Below are 15,110 nucleotides of genomic sequence, written 5' to 3'. Positions count from 1 at the left end.
AAAAAGCATTTAAGTAAAATTGTTCTGTTTTGATGATTCATAAATATGCAATTGTATTAATCTTCAAAACAGATTAATAAAGTTTCAGATCAATGACTCGTTGTTTAATCGATTATTTATAAAGAGCTTTAAAACCAGTTTGTTCAAACTAAATGAAGCTCTGGTGGGCCAGAGCCAATGAGGGCGAGATCCAGAGGAACTGACTTATTGAATGAAGGAAGGAGAAATAATATAAACAAGATATTGAACATTTCTGTGTTTTAAAAGTATAAAATGTTTTGGTTCAGAATCAGGAAGATTCTTTTATTCAATTTAAAATATAATAATTTCAAAATTTCAAAAAAGTGAGATTCACCTGAGTGAGAGAATCGGCAGTGTGAATAAAAAAAAACAGTTTCCTGTTCATCTGTGAACCTTCAGTTACCAAACAGGAAGTGGAATTAAAACAAAGCTGCTGCTGTTTGATGATTTTATTTTGAAATGATGCCACGAGTTTGCTTAACTTGTTTTTTTTACCTGATTCTTTTAAATGTGGAACAAATCCAGTTATTAGAAAAATATGAACCAGAAATCTAAATATATTTATCATGTACCTAACTCATTTTTAACCTTCTTTAAAAACTGTTTTGTTTTCATAAATTCATCTACAATCAAAAATAGTTGAAACATTTTAGGTTTGAAGCTTTAGAAACTTGAACATCAGTAAATTCTCCTCAAAGGTTCAGTGTGTAAGATTCATGTGAAATGGATTTATTGGCAGAAACTGAATATAACATAATCCTAGAGAGGTTTTCACTTTAGTTTTCATCTTATTATACAAATTGTTGTTTTCTTTAGTCTAGAATGTACCTTTTATATTTAAATAATTTATAATAACATTCTTTGAATTTAAATACTTTATATTTACATCAGGAGCAGCTCCTCTCCACGGAGGCAGCCATGTTTTTTACAGTAGCCCAGATTGGACAAACTAAACCTTTTGAGTTTCTATGACAACTTAAGCTACCACAGGTTCTCTTTCATGTTTAGAGGGGGGGGGGGGGGGGGGGGTGATGGTGAGGAGTGTTCAGCTGCAACATGACACTTGACCACTAGATGTCACTACATTCTACACACTGAACCTTTAAACTCTTGAGACTCTGGGGGGAAACAGGTGTTGTATTCTGTCGCTGGTTTTATCTCCAGACCCAGCGGAGCCTGGAGACCCCCCCCCCTTCCCCCCAGCAGGTCAAAGGTCAAGGAAACAGCCGCAACTCACATTTAGTTCTTAACTTGTGTTCTTTACATTTTAAAGGACCAGTACAGGCTCATTTTACACAAATAACTAGAGTATATTAGCATTTAATAAAATTTTAATATAAGTTGTGTATTATGTACTACTATCTGAAATATACAACACTTTTAAGATGTATTGAATACATTCAAAAAGTATGCTCTGATGTGGCTACTGACGTCACCTGGCTCATGATGTCATAGGACGCAGGAAGTTTCCAGACATGAACACTTTTTATTCATCTTTGACCCGTGACCTTTGACCCAGCTCCATTCCTCAGGTCTCAGCCGCTCGCTTCTTCTTCTTCTGTCAGTGATTCTGATAAATGCTGTTGTGAAATGTTTTCGTTCAGAATCAAACCTCCGAGGACTAATTCCTGATAAAGTATCTCATGGTTATTCTTATATTTTTCAGTCCAGCTGTAAATTAAGACGAAAACAGTAAAATCTGTTTATTTCTAGCTTCATGTTGGTGCGGGTTCAGTTGTGGGTTTTACTGTGGATTTATATGTAAATGTTTTTTGTATATGAACATTTGTGTATTGATACATTTTTTAAAGTTTCCTGTGGGAATAAAATAGATTTTATGGTTTTGATTAAACTGGAATACGTGAATTCTTTCTTCAGGTTGAACGTCTTTAAACTTTAATTAAATCATCTTTTACATTAACATGATATAATGAATGAGTCAGTGACGTGTGCTGGATGTTTTTGACCATGTGTCTTTTGTCTCTTGTCTCGCCGCAGGGTGCCGACCATCATGTCCACACAGGCACCGACATTCACGCAGCCGCTCCAGAGCGTCGTGGCACTAGAGGGTAGTGCCGCGACGTTCCAGGCTCGCGTTAGTGGTAAGAAAAACTTCACCACTCAACTGACTGGTTTTATTCAAGAACTTTCATGTCCTGTAAACTTAGGGATTTTATTTAACCTTTCATAAGCGTCTGGTAACGGACCAGCTGAGTCCAGGATAAATGTGAAAATCAAACATTGTAAAATATTTGATTTAGTGTAACTACTTTATTTGTATGAAGGTAAACTTTCCTATTGTTGTTCTTCCTTTTGATAAAGCTAGGCTAACACTTTCCCCCTGCTTCCAGTCTTTGTGCTAACCTTAATGTCCTGGATTAACCCGTGACTCAGATCTGTGGGTTCTCAACGTTTCTCCCCTTTGCAGGTTCTCCAGTTCCTGAGGTGAGCTGGTTCCGTGATGGCCAGGTTCTTTCCGCTGCTGCTCTGCCCGGCGTTCAGATCTCGTTCAGCGACGGCCGCGCTGTTCTGACGATCCCCGCTGTGACTGCCGCGCACAGCGGAAGATTCTCCATCAGAGCCACCAATGGTGCTGGACAAGCCACAAGCACAGCCGAGCTCCTGGTCACAGGTGAGACCTTTAAACTCCTGGTCACAGGTGAGAGCTCAGGTAGTTTAACTCCTGGTCACAGGTGAGACCTCAGGTAGTTTAACTCCTGTTTACAGGTGAGACCTCAGGTAGTTTAACTCCTGGTCACAGGTGAGAGCTCAGGTAGTTTAACTCCTGGTCACAGGTGAGACCTCAGGTAGTTTAACTCCTGTTCACAGGTGAGACCTCAGGTAGATTAACTCCTGGTCACAGGTGAGACCTCAGGTAGTTTAACTCCTGGTCACAGGTGAGACCTCAGGTAGTTTAACTCCTGGTCACAGGTGAGACCTCAGGTAGTTTAACTCCTGGTCACAGGTGAGAGCTCAGGTAGTTTAACTCCTGGTTACAGGTGAGACCTTTAAACTCCTGTTCACTGGTGAGACCTCAGGTAGTTTAACTACTGGTCACAGGTGAGAGCTCAGGTAGTTTAACTCCTGTTCACAGGTGAGACCTCAGGTAGTTTAACTCCTGGTCACAGGTGAGACCTCAGGTAGTTTAACTCCTGGTCACAGGTGAGACCTCAGGTAGATTAACTCCTGGTTACAGGTGAGACCTCAGGTAGTTTAACTCCTGGTCACAGGTGAGACCTCAGGTAGTTTAACTCCTGGTCACAGGTGAGACCTCAGGTAGATTAACTCCTGTTCACTGGTGAGACCTCAGGTAGATTAACTCCTGTTCACAGGTGAGACCTCAGGTAGTTTAACTCCTGGTCACAGGTGAGACCTCAGGTAGTTTAACTCCTGGTCACAGTTGAGACCTCAGGTAGTTTAACTCCTGGTCACAGGTGAGACCTCAGGTAGTTTAACTCCTGGTCACAGGTGAGACCTCAGGTAGTTTAACTCCTGGTCACAGTTGAGACCTCAGGTAGTTTAACTACTGGTCACAGGTGAGACCTCAGTTAGATTAACTCCTGGTCACAGTTGAGACCTCAGGTAGATTAACTCCTGGTCACAGGTGAGACCTCAGGTAGATTAACTCCTGGTCACAGGTGAGACCTCAGGTAGTTTAACTCCTGGTCACAGGTGAGACCTCAGGTAGATTAACTCCTGGTCACAGGTGAGACCTCAGGTAGTTTAACTCCTGTTCACAGGTGAGACCTCAGGTAGATTAACTCCTGGTCACAGGTGAGACCTCAGGTAGTTTAACTCCTGGTCACTGGTGAGACCTCAGGTAGATTAACTCCTGGTCACAGGTGAGACCTCAGGTAGTTTAACTCCTGGTCACAGGTGAGACCTCAGGTAGTTTAACTCCTGGTCACAGTTGAGACCTCAGGTAGTTTAACTACTGGTCACAGGTGAGACCTCAGTTAGATTAACTCCTGGTCACAGTTGAGACCTCAGGTAGATTAACTCCTGGTCACAGGTGAGACCTCAGGTAGATTAACTCCTGGTCACAGGTGAGACCTCAGGTAGTTTAACTCCTGGTCACAGGTGAGACCTCAGGTAGATTAACTCCTGGTCACAGGTGAGACCTCAGGTAGTTTAACTCCTGTTCACAGGTGAGACCTCAGGTAGATTAACTCCTGGTCACAGGTGAGACCTCAGGTAGTTTAACTCCTGGTCACTGGTGAGACCTCAGGTAGATTAACTCCTGGTCACAGGTGAGACCTCAGGTAGTTTAACTCCTGGTCACTGGTGAGACCTCAGGTAGATTAACTCCTGGTCACAGGTGAGACCTCAGGTAGTTTAACTCCTGGTCACAGGTGAGACCTCAGGTAGTTTAACTCCTGGTCACAGGTGAGACCCTGAGACATTGTTGTAAATAATATAAATATAATGTCTGGAAACAGTCTTTGTGTGTCTCAGTCTAATTTTAGCTGCTGTCAGCTGCTGGTTGAAGTCTGTTACTTTATCCAGTGATAAAACGAGATGCAGCTGCTGCAGCATAACTTTCCTTAAGAGGAGTCTCTGGATTATTAAGTGATGAAGAAGCTGAACCAGCGAGAATCTCGTGACCAAGTCCTGATTTAAAAATCTCCACATGTCAATGAGATGATAACAAACCAGCTTCAGGTCGGAGGTCAAACCAGATTGTTACTGGTGTATCTTGTGTACCTCTGACTGTGTCTCTTCCTCTTAAGTTTACACCTTTTACTTTTTAACCATAGACCTATTTAACTGTAGTTTAATTTGATTATTGTGTTCTCAACATTTGCTTGTGTTTTTAAGTGAAGTATAATTATCGGATTTTATAAAGATTTTCTCTTGGTAAATAAACACATATTTCTCCTCTTTTAAATCGTGTAACTACAGGACACTGAAATAAATAGACGTGTGTTGTGTTTTCAGCGGAGACGGCGCCGCCCAACTTCCTTCAGAGGCTGCAGAGCTCCTCAGTGACACAGGGCAGCCAGGTGAGGCTGGACATCCGAGTCACAGGTATTCCAGCACCTGTGGTGAAGTTCTACAGGGAGGGAGCAGAGATCCAGAGCTCTGCCGACTTCAGGATCCTCCAGGAGGGAGACCTGTACAGTCTGCTCATAGCCGAGGCCTTCCCAGAGGATTCTGGGACGTATTCTGTGACGGCCACCAACAGCAGCGGACGGGCCACATCCACTGCTGAGCTGCTGGTTCAGGGTGAGGACCTCAGCCTTCACTCTTTTTCAAATGTGTCTGAGAGTAAGGGTTTGGATCCAGATCCGCCTGAACCTGTGTGTGTGTGTGCTGCAGGTGAAGAAGCTGTACCGACAAAGAAAACCAAGATGATTGTGTCCACATCTCAGATGGCGTCTTCCCAGACCAGAGTGCAGAGGGTGAGACATAACAAAACAATACAACCACGACCAACAGCTTCCACCACATTGATCTGTTTTCCACCACGGGAATCATGGTTGATGAACTGGTTTCATTATTTATTTTTTTAAACCTCGGTGGAACTCAAAAAAACATTTAAAAAATGTTCATATATAATATCAAATGCATGTGTGTGTATGTTCCTCCTCAGAAGATGGAGGCGAGTTTCCAGGCCTCCGCCATGATGGAGATGCATGTTGAAGGAGGAATGATGACTCAGCATTTGGCTCACAAAACCCCCCCGCGGGTTCCCCCGAAACCGACCTCCAGATCCCCGCCGTCCCTCGTTTCCAAGGTGACAGGAGGACGTCAGCAGTCGCCTTCACCCGTCCGACACGTGAAGGGGCCGACGCCCACAGCTGTCAGGTACGACTGTGGCTGCGTGTGAGACACGTGTTGATGTGTTGAAGACGAGTTCAGGTCTTACAAACGGTCTTTGTGTTGTCTGCAGGTCCATGTCTCCATCGGCCCGCCTGTCGGTCTCCCCCATAAGACCCGTCAAGTCGCCCTTAATGACCAGGAAACAGGTGAGGGCTTTAATCATGTGTTCACATCCCCAAACATCCGTGACCGAACAAATCCTCCTCATCTAATAATGACCTGACGTCTGTCACCGTCTTCTATTCAAATGTTGAATCTTAACTCGTTTGCTTTCTATTGTATATTTTTGGAAGTCTCATATTCTACGTATGTAACTTTCTGCCTGTTCTTCAGTTTTTCAGTTTCTTTGCCAGTAAATGTGTGAATTTAGAGCCGCTCTCGTATCTTTGCTCAGCAAAAAGCATTTGTTCAGTTTCTTTTGTAAATATTATGTTGAATTCATTCCTAGTTTTCTTTATTGTAATGTCTTTAAATGTTTGTCCTCTAGAAGCTTCAGCTGCTTCTCAGATCTCAGTAGTTTTTGCTGTTATCATAAGATTGGTGCTGACGTTTCTCCATTATCATTTTCTTTTATCTAATCCTCTTTGGATTTCATGTTCTGTTTCATGTTCTGTTTTTTAAATCAGGGGTCATTAAGAAGGCCTGACTCAAATCTCCCCTTATGCTTCTTTGGCATTTCTCTTAATTGATAGTAATATAAATAGGGGAGTGGTCTCTTAAATCTATTTCCTGTTTGGCACAACACCTGTGGACTCTGAACCTAAACGTCCTGCAGCCGCTGCTGCCGGCTTCACAGAAACATAAGGTTTAGAATCTGTAAAGATGTTGACGCTTCCATCTCACCTGGTAGAGCGGCCGCCCGTCGAGGCTACGCCTCACCTGCAGCGGCCCAGGTTCGATTCCGACCCGCGGCCCTGTGCTGCATGTCTTCCCCCACTCGGTCTGCCCCCCTTTACAGCTTTCTCTCTGTCCTCTCCAAATAAAAATGATAAGTAATGTAAAACTCTTTACGCCTATTGAGGTCAACTCTAAACTTGAACATGTTACAACCATCAAATCCTGTTTCATGAACATGTTCACATCCTGTTTTTACCCTCTGTCTTTGGACTGGCTCTTCTGCAGTGGTTTGATGTCACCTGACAGGAACAGTAGCTCCCCCTGCTGCTTGGACACATATACACTGACTAACTGTCTGTGCCTCTTCTCTTAGTTGGCCACCGCTGCAGAGGTCCTGCCTCCCTGGAAACAAGGAGGCTATGTGTCTGAGGCTGCCTACGCCAGTATGACCAGTATGACCAGTATGACCAGTATGAGCAGTATGAGCAGTAAGAGCAGTGTCAGCAGCGCCACCCAGCTGCACATGGAGAAACACTGGGAGCAGCAGGTCACCGCCACCAGAGAGGTGAGAGCGCTGGAGTCTGTCTGAAGCTTGGACACAACTGGTCTTTGGTTTTTCACCTTAAAGGAGACGTTTGATCGTCCTGATCAGAAAACATCTGTTGTCCCTGAACATCTGTGTCTCCTCTGATGTTGTGATGCCTGTTGTCATGGTTTCTGTGTTCGAGTGTGTCCTCGCTGTCCATGGATGTCCTGAGATCTATGTGCTGCTTGATGTGTCCTCAGGCTGAGGGAGGGAAAAAAGCTGGGGCGGTGGCCACGGTGGTGGCCGCCGTTGACCTCGCTCGTGTCCGCCAGCCTGTGCATGGCGAGGGCGGTCAGGCTGAAGAGGAGGAGGAGGAGGAGGAGAAGGAGGAGAAGGAGGAGGAGGCAGTCGAGGTGAAGACAAAGCAACAGGCGGTTGCAGAGAAACAAATAGTCTTAGTGAAATCAGCGCCGCCACCTGTCGCTGTGACGTCAGAGACGGTCCAGGTGTCACAGGTCCGAGCAGTGAACTGTTGTCATGATATCTGATATAAACACTGATCAGAGTCTCAGCTCTTTAACCATCAATCAACTCTGTTGTTGCTCTAGATTCAGAGAACAACAGAAATCTCCCCCCTCGTGGACACCGGTGTGTCCCCGTCCCCAGTTCCTCATTTCACAGTTTCTAAAGTTTCTGTCCCCAAACCTGAACAGAGCCCCGAGGTAAGGAGCGGCGCCGCTGGCCCGCCCACCGCCGCCTTCCAGAATCCTCCATTTCATTCTTAACACACACACACGGGTTTGTGTTGCTCCTCACAACTTCACCTCATCCTAAAACCTCCCATCGTGTTTCTCCTGCAAAGTCACAGCAGTGTCCTAAACGTCCACTCTGGAAGAACAGGACGTCCAACAACAACTGTTCAACTCCTCACATACTGAAGTGACTGATTCACAGAACTGTAACTTTAATATCTAGTTTTGAGTTTGACTCTGTGTCATGTTACAGAAAAGTGATAACAAGTAAAACCAGAAACACCTGGAAAGTGATGAAGATACATTATAAATTATAGGGAATATAAAAATAGATGTAAACAATATGAACAGAGTTTAAAAAAAGGATCGTATAAGATATTGAAACTAGATTAATTAAACAAATTTGAAAACATCAGGCGTCACATTTATAATTTCACTGTCATATCGGTGTAGAAGGGGGCGTGTCCGGGGGCGTGTCCGTACGGTTTCCAGACGTGTGTGGACGACCCTGCTGCGACTAACTCAACATGACTCCTCCCCTTTCCTGGTGAACATCAGTTTGTTTGTGACGATGGTTGATGCTGTTGTCGTTGACTTGGTCAGGTGTCCATCGCCGGCTCTGCCATCACCACCCTGCGGAAAGAGTTATCCTCCCACCCCCCCCCCAGACACATCATCAAGCCCGTCAAGTCTCCCAGTCCGTCTCGCAGGGCGGTGGAGGTGCGAGTGACATCGGAGCCCCTCCCCCCGCCCTTCAAAGACGTCCGATTTCACAGTCAGGTTGAGGTGGGCGGGGCTTACGCAGTCGGCGAGGAGGAGTTTGAGGAATGGGAACCACAGGTTGGTCTGTCGCCCCCTATGATGTCATCCCCCCCTTCACTTCCTCCATTTTAACCAGTGTGGACTTTCACCTGCGCCTCCCCCCCACTCCCCCCACCAGCCAATCACACGCTCATGAAGAATCCTTTTCCTCTTCTTCCTGTCTTCACCTGTTGACCCCTCCATCCTCAGCAGGGTTTAAACCCCCCCCCCCTCCCCCTTCATATTCACAGAATGTCTCGGCGGACGAACGCTGCCTGGTCTCATGACGTCTGACTCGTGTTGTTGTTTTTCCCCAGGAGGCGGCTGCGGTTCCCACCATCGCTCAGGAGCCCGTCGTCCCTCCGGCCCTTGTTGCTGTAAGTACGCTACGCTGTCCACTTCCTGTCCACTTCCTGTCCACTTCCTGTCTCCTTCCTGCAAAATAAAACTACTGTCAATCAGCGTGGTTATGTTATTGATCAGCGTCTGTAACATTTGAAATGACCACCTTCTAAAACGATCACTCTACTTTTTATGTTAATTACATTTTCCTTTTGTCCTTTTACTGAATTGAACAAGTCGAGTTCTTGTCTGAAGTGTCGCTGTCTTGTGTTCAGGGCCTGAAGAATGTGACCGTGACCGAGGGCGAGTCCGTGAGCCTGGAGTGTCAGATCAGCGGTCAGCCTGCACCGGTCATCATGTGGTTCAGAGAGGACTACAAGATCGAGAGCTCCATCGATTTCCAGATCAGCTACGAGAGTGGATTCGCCCGGCTGGTGATCCGCGAGGCGTTCGCTGAAGACAGCGGCCGCTTCACCTGCACCGCCACCAGCGAGGCGGGGACAGTCAGCACCTCCTGCTACCTGCTCGTCCAAGGTAACAACGACCCCTGATAACTTCAAACTTTGCCAGCTTACTTAGGTTTGGAGAAACATGAAATGTCGGTTTTGACCGAGATCGATTCAAGTCTGAATTGATTATCAATTTTCTTTTTGGTAGTTACCATCAAGTTTTATAAAGTTATCAACATTTACTCTCTGTTTCAGTGTCAGAAGAAATCGAGAGTAGAGAGGAGACGGCTGTGTCTGAAATAGAAGTCACACAAGAGAAAATGTGAGTATGAATCATCTCAACAATACAAAAAGATCACAGTAATATTCCTGTTGAGTTTCCACAGGTGTCGATTGTGACGGAGCTGTTTCTTCTCCTCAGTGTTGCTGTAGAGACAAAGGAGCAGATGGTGGCAGAGGTGACGACAGGAGAGTCTGCTGCTCCCTTCTTCATCCAGAAACCCAGCGTCCAGAAGCTGGAGGAGGGAGGAAGCGTCGTCTTCCAATGTCAAGTGGGAGGAAACCCCAAACCTCACATCATCTGGAAGAAGAGCGGCGTGCCGCTCACCACCGGATACAGGTACAGAGAACTTTCAGAACCCGGTCAGCACCAGTCTCCAGCTCATGGTTCACGTTGGGTCAGGTGACAGAGGTCTGGTAGTTTCATGTCAGTTTTATAACAGATCATTAAATAGAACTCAAGTTTACATGATAAACATCAAGTCATTTTGAATAAAGCTGCTATAATTAACCAGCTGATTGATTAGCTGCATATTAATTAACACATTTTTGGAGATCAATTAATTAATTTGTTTCTTAAAAAGAAAACTGCTAATTTCCTGTTTCAGCTTTTCTAACAAGATAATTTTTTCTGCTCTTCTGTTAATAAATGATTGTTAGTTGCATTTAAATAAAACTGGCAAACAAAGTTTAGTTTAGTGACATTAGCTAAGAATTGTTTCTAAAAGTTTTATCCTTTAAAAGCTTCATGTTCATGTGAGCTAACATAAAGATAGCAACATGTTAAAGGAGGACAATATGATGTTTGCTAAGTAGCTAAAGGGAAAGCTAACATTTTTCTGCTGTCCTCTATTTTGCTGTTTGACATTAGTTCTTTTGTTGGTGAAATTCATACTGTGAGACTGAGACAAAGATTGGACTCAAACATTACATGACGTTAGCATGCAGCTAACATCCTGACTGCTAAACACTTTTTCAGGTGGCAGCTCAACTTTCACGTCATGTGTTGATAAGTCAGTGTCGGTGCTGGTGATATTAGATCATAAGCTATGTGGGATGTTTGTGCTAATTTAAAAAACTAAAAATATTATAATTATATTCACCAGAGCAACGACAGGCAAACCGAATCCACCCGAGATGTCTTCTCTCTGATGTTTCCTGATCACAACTGTTGTTTTGGTTTTTCCCATCAGATACAAAGTCGCCTACAAGAAGGAGACTGGAGAATGCAGACTGGAGATCTCCATGACCTTTGCTGATGATGCTGGAGAATACTCCATCTTTGCCAAGAATCCTCATGGAGAAGCCTCAGCCTCCGCCACTCTGCTGGAGGAAGGTATCAGCATCCTCGTTCTCTCCATCCAGGGATTTATGATTTCCTGAAAAGTGAATATGAATTATCAGAATCTTTGTTGGACCAGGGGCTCAGGGTTTTCTTCGTCTATTTTTACAGAGGAATATGACGCTTATATGAAGCAGCTTGACGTGACATATAAAACTGAAGTGACTACGACAGTGGTCCAGGAGCCCTCTGTGGTCGTGAGTCAATACGAGATGGAACAGAGGAGAGTGACGACCCCCATGAGCTTTGTCTCAGAAACAGTATGTTCTCTCTAAACCTTCAGAGTTCTGTGATATCAAGAGAAGGGTCCCCCCAGATGGTCTTAATGTTAAACATGTCTCTGCAGGAATTCCTCGTTTCAGCCTTTGAAGAGAGGATTATTCACGAGATTGAATTGCGTATCATGAGGATCACCTACAGTGAGCTGGTGACGGAGGACGGAGAGATGATGGTGACTGTGGAAGAGGAGGAGGCAATGCTGCCGGCCTTCGACACGCCAGTCAAAAACTACAGAATCGTGGAGGCCATGGGCGTCACCTTCCACTGCAAGATGGCTGGAAAACCACTGCCGAAGGTGCGCAGCAGAATATGTTGCCAACAGCGAGCAGTGTTGTTATTGTCTTATATTAGCAGTTTTCTTTTTTGGCTCCCACTTTTAATTAGTTTGCTAACGTTGCTGCAGGCTTCCTCCACTGACAGTTCAACATTTACAGTTTTAAAAGACTTTTTAACTACATTTAATTTATGATTAATCTCATTTAATGCTACACTGAGTGAGAAAATGACTTGCACATAGTGGCCATGCTGATAATTGATTTTGCAGATTAACACTCACAGAGTCTGGAAGGCTCCTCAACTGGGTGCAAGTGGGATTTCTTTATGTTTAGAGACGATGATTTTACTAACAAAAGCTTAAAAACCTACATGGTACCTGATAAGTTACCACAGAATTTAAGATGGTATATAAAATGATCCTTTGTCTTTACCAGATCGTTTGGTACAAAGACGGCCAGCGCATCAGGCCTGGTGGTCGGTACCAGATGGAGGTTCTTCAGGATGGGCGAGCCAGCCTGCGCCTGCCGGTGGTGCTGCCTGAGGACGAGGGCGTGTACACCGCCTTCGCCGCCAATATGAAGGGAAATGCCGTCAGCTCTGGGAAACTCTATGTGGAGCCGTCCGGAGCTGTCACACCTCAGAGATACACACCACAGCCAGCAATGCAGAGGATCAGGTATGTCAGAACCTTTGAGCCGGAGCGTTAGCAGCTAAAGAGCCAGTTTTTTTCCACAGGAGGTGGTGGACACCAACATTTCTACTGGCTCCAGTAATACACATTCACTTTAAATCAGACTCCTGTCCACACATTCAAACTGAAAACTCTTTCTCAGGTCCACCTCTCCTCGTTCCATGAGCCGCTCCCCAGGTCGCTCTCCCAGCCGTTCTCCCGCCCGCCGTCTGGATGAGACAGATGAGGCTCAACTGGAAAGACTCTACAAACCTGTGTTTGTTATGAAACCGTCCTCAATAAAATGCTCTGAGGGACAAACTGCCAGATTTGACTTGAAGGTTGTTGGCAGGCCCATGCCAGAGACCTACTGGTTCCACAATGGTGAGTAAAACATATTTGACATATTCCAGAAATGCGCCTTTATCTGTTACTTCTGCCTTTTGTAAAACCATTTATATTTTCCCCAGGACAACAAGTTGTTAATGACTACACCCACAAGATAGTGATCAAAGAAGACGGTATCCAGTCCCTGATCATTGTCCCGGCCATGCCACAAGATTCTGGAGAATGGACAGTCATCGCTCAGAACAGAGCTGGACGAACTTCTGTTTCTGTAAATCTGACTGTTGAGGGTAAGTCTGCTTCAAGGAATGTATCATACGGATCAGATGACGTCCTTTCAGCTTTGAAGGGAATATCTGTTAATACATCCTTTTCTGTGTCTTATTTCACCGTCCACAGCTCGAGAAAGTCTCGCTCGCCCTCAGTTTGTCAACAAGCTGAAGAACCTCACAGTGAAACAGGGCACTCTGGTGGAACTGGCTGTTAAAGCCATGGGAAACCCTCTGCCTGATATCGTCTGGCTGAAAAACAGTGACATCATCTCACCGCACAAGCACCCACATATCAAGTATGCATCTTCAATTTTAGCTTTGAATGATTTTCTATTATGTGAAGTAGTAGTGAATAAATGTCCTGATCAATATATTTGAATTATTATGTATTTCAGGATCGATGGTACTAAGGGAGAGGCCAAATTCCAGATCCCATCTGCTTCAGGCACAGACAGCGCCTGGTACACAGCGACAGCCATCAACAAGGCTGGTAGAGACACCACCCGCTGCAGAGTCAATGTGGAGGTGGACTTCACAGCCCCTCAAGCTGAGAGGAGGCTCATTATTACCAAAGGAACATACAAGGCCAAGGAGATTGCTCCTCCGGAGTTGGAGCCCCTTCATCTGCGATATGGTCAAGAGCAGTGGGAGGAGGGCGACCTCTACGACAAAGAGAAGCAGCAGAAACCACTGTTCAAGAAAAAGCTGACCTCTATCAGAATGAAGCGGTTCGGTCCTGCTCATTTTGAGTGCCGACTGACCCCGATTGGTGATCCCATCATGGTAGTGGAGTGGCTGCACGATGGCAAACCCCTGGATGCTGCTAACAGGCTACGCATGGTCAATGAATTTGGCTACTGCAGCCTTGACTATGAAGCTGCTTACGCTAGAGACAGCGGTGTCATCACTTGCAGAGCCACAAACAAGTTCGGAGTGGACCAGACCTCGGCCACCCTGATTGTCAAGGATGAGAAGGGTCTAGTTGAGGAGAGTCAGCTTCCTGAAGGCAGGAAGGGAGCTTACAGAATGGATGAGATGGAGCGCCAAGCTCATCAGGGAGGACCCTATGGAGTTAGTGCTGACGACGAATATGAGAAGTCCAAACCTGAAATTGTTCTCCTTCCTGAACCAGCCAGAGTGCTTGAAGGCGACATTGCTCGATTCCGTTGCAGGGTGACCGGTTATCCAGCACCCAAAGTGAACTGGTACCTCAATGGACAACTTATCCGCAAAAGCAAGCGATACAGACTTTGTTATGACGGTATTTACTATTTGGAGATTGTTGACGTCAAGTCCTATGACTCAGGAGAGGTCAGGGTGGTTGGAGACAATCCTTTGGGAACAGCTGAGCACACAGTGAAGCTGGAAATCCAACAGAAAGAGGACTTTAGATCGGTCCTGCGTCGTGCTCCGGAACAGAAGGCTGCCGAGGCTGCACATGAACCTGGAAGAGTTGGATTTGATGTTATGAAGGTTGACCAACCTGCTGACGCTGCACAGGACAGGGAAGTTGTTAAGCTTCGTAAGACACAGAGAGTCACCCACGAGAAAACCTCAGAGGAATCTGACGAACTGAAAGGTAAGTTCAAGCGTAGGACAGAGGAAGGTTTCTACGAGTCCATCTCTGCTGTGGAGTTTAAGTCTCGTAGGAGAGACGAGTCTTATGAGGATCTACTGAAGAAGACCAAGGATGACTTGCTTCATCACTTGAAAGAGAAGGAGGAGGCTGAGAGGAGGAGGCTGGAGGAACAGGGCACAGTCACCATCCCCACAATCAAACCAGAGAGGGTCCAGCTCTCCCCTAGCATGGAGGCTCCCAGGATCCTGGAACGCATAGCCAGCAAGACCGTTGCTCCGATGGATGAGGTTCGTTTCCGACTCAGAGTCGTGGGCAGACCAGAACCTGAGTGCCAGTGGTTCAAGAACGGTGTTCAGCTGGAAAAGTCAGACCGTGTTTACTGGTACTGGCCAGAGGATCATGTGTGTGAACTGGTGATCAGAGATGTCACAGTCGAGGATTCAGCGAGCATCATGGTTAAAGCCATGAACGTTGCTGGGGAATCTTCAAGCCATGCGTTTCTGCTCGTGCAAGGTAA

General features: G+C 45.6%; 1 protein-coding gene across 1 annotated transcript in view; it reads left to right on the top strand.

Moving 5' to 3' along the window:
- Nucleotides 1-2,032: 2,032 nt before the first annotated feature.
- Nucleotides 2,033-15,110, top strand: part of ttn.2 (titin, tandem duplicate 2) — a 172,681-nt gene continuing 159,603 nt past the window's right edge. Inside the window, exons 1-19 of the mRNA XM_053439091.1 lie at nt 2,033-2,123; nt 2,450-2,653; nt 4,960-5,247; nt 5,341-5,423; nt 5,615-5,829; nt 5,915-5,990; nt 7,055-7,246; nt 9,078-9,137; nt 9,378-9,636; nt 9,807-9,873; nt 9,973-10,170; nt 11,024-11,166; nt 11,284-11,432; nt 11,519-11,746; nt 12,162-12,403; nt 12,561-12,781; nt 12,868-13,032; nt 13,142-13,310; nt 13,410-15,106. Coding sequence (XP_053295066.1) covers nt 2,033-2,123; nt 2,450-2,653; nt 4,960-5,247; nt 5,341-5,423; nt 5,615-5,829; nt 5,915-5,990; nt 7,055-7,246; nt 9,078-9,137; nt 9,378-9,636; nt 9,807-9,873; nt 9,973-10,170; nt 11,024-11,166; nt 11,284-11,432; nt 11,519-11,746; nt 12,162-12,403; nt 12,561-12,781; nt 12,868-13,032; nt 13,142-13,310; nt 13,410-15,106 — 4,747 coding nt within the window. The remainder of the gene's footprint in view (nt 2,124-2,449; nt 2,654-4,959; nt 5,248-5,340; nt 5,424-5,614; nt 5,830-5,914; nt 5,991-7,054; nt 7,247-9,077; nt 9,138-9,377; nt 9,637-9,806; nt 9,874-9,972; nt 10,171-11,023; nt 11,167-11,283; nt 11,433-11,518; nt 11,747-12,161; nt 12,404-12,560; nt 12,782-12,867; nt 13,033-13,141; nt 13,311-13,409; nt 15,107-15,110) is intronic.

Source organism: Pleuronectes platessa, chromosome 14 (genome assembly GCF_947347685.1).
Source record: "Pleuronectes platessa chromosome 14, fPlePla1.1, whole genome shotgun sequence".
NCBI lineage: Eukaryota > Metazoa > Chordata > Actinopteri > Pleuronectiformes > Pleuronectidae > Pleuronectes > Pleuronectes platessa.
Note: the sequence above shows the minus strand (reverse complement) of the source record. Positions and strands in the feature narration are given on the sequence as shown.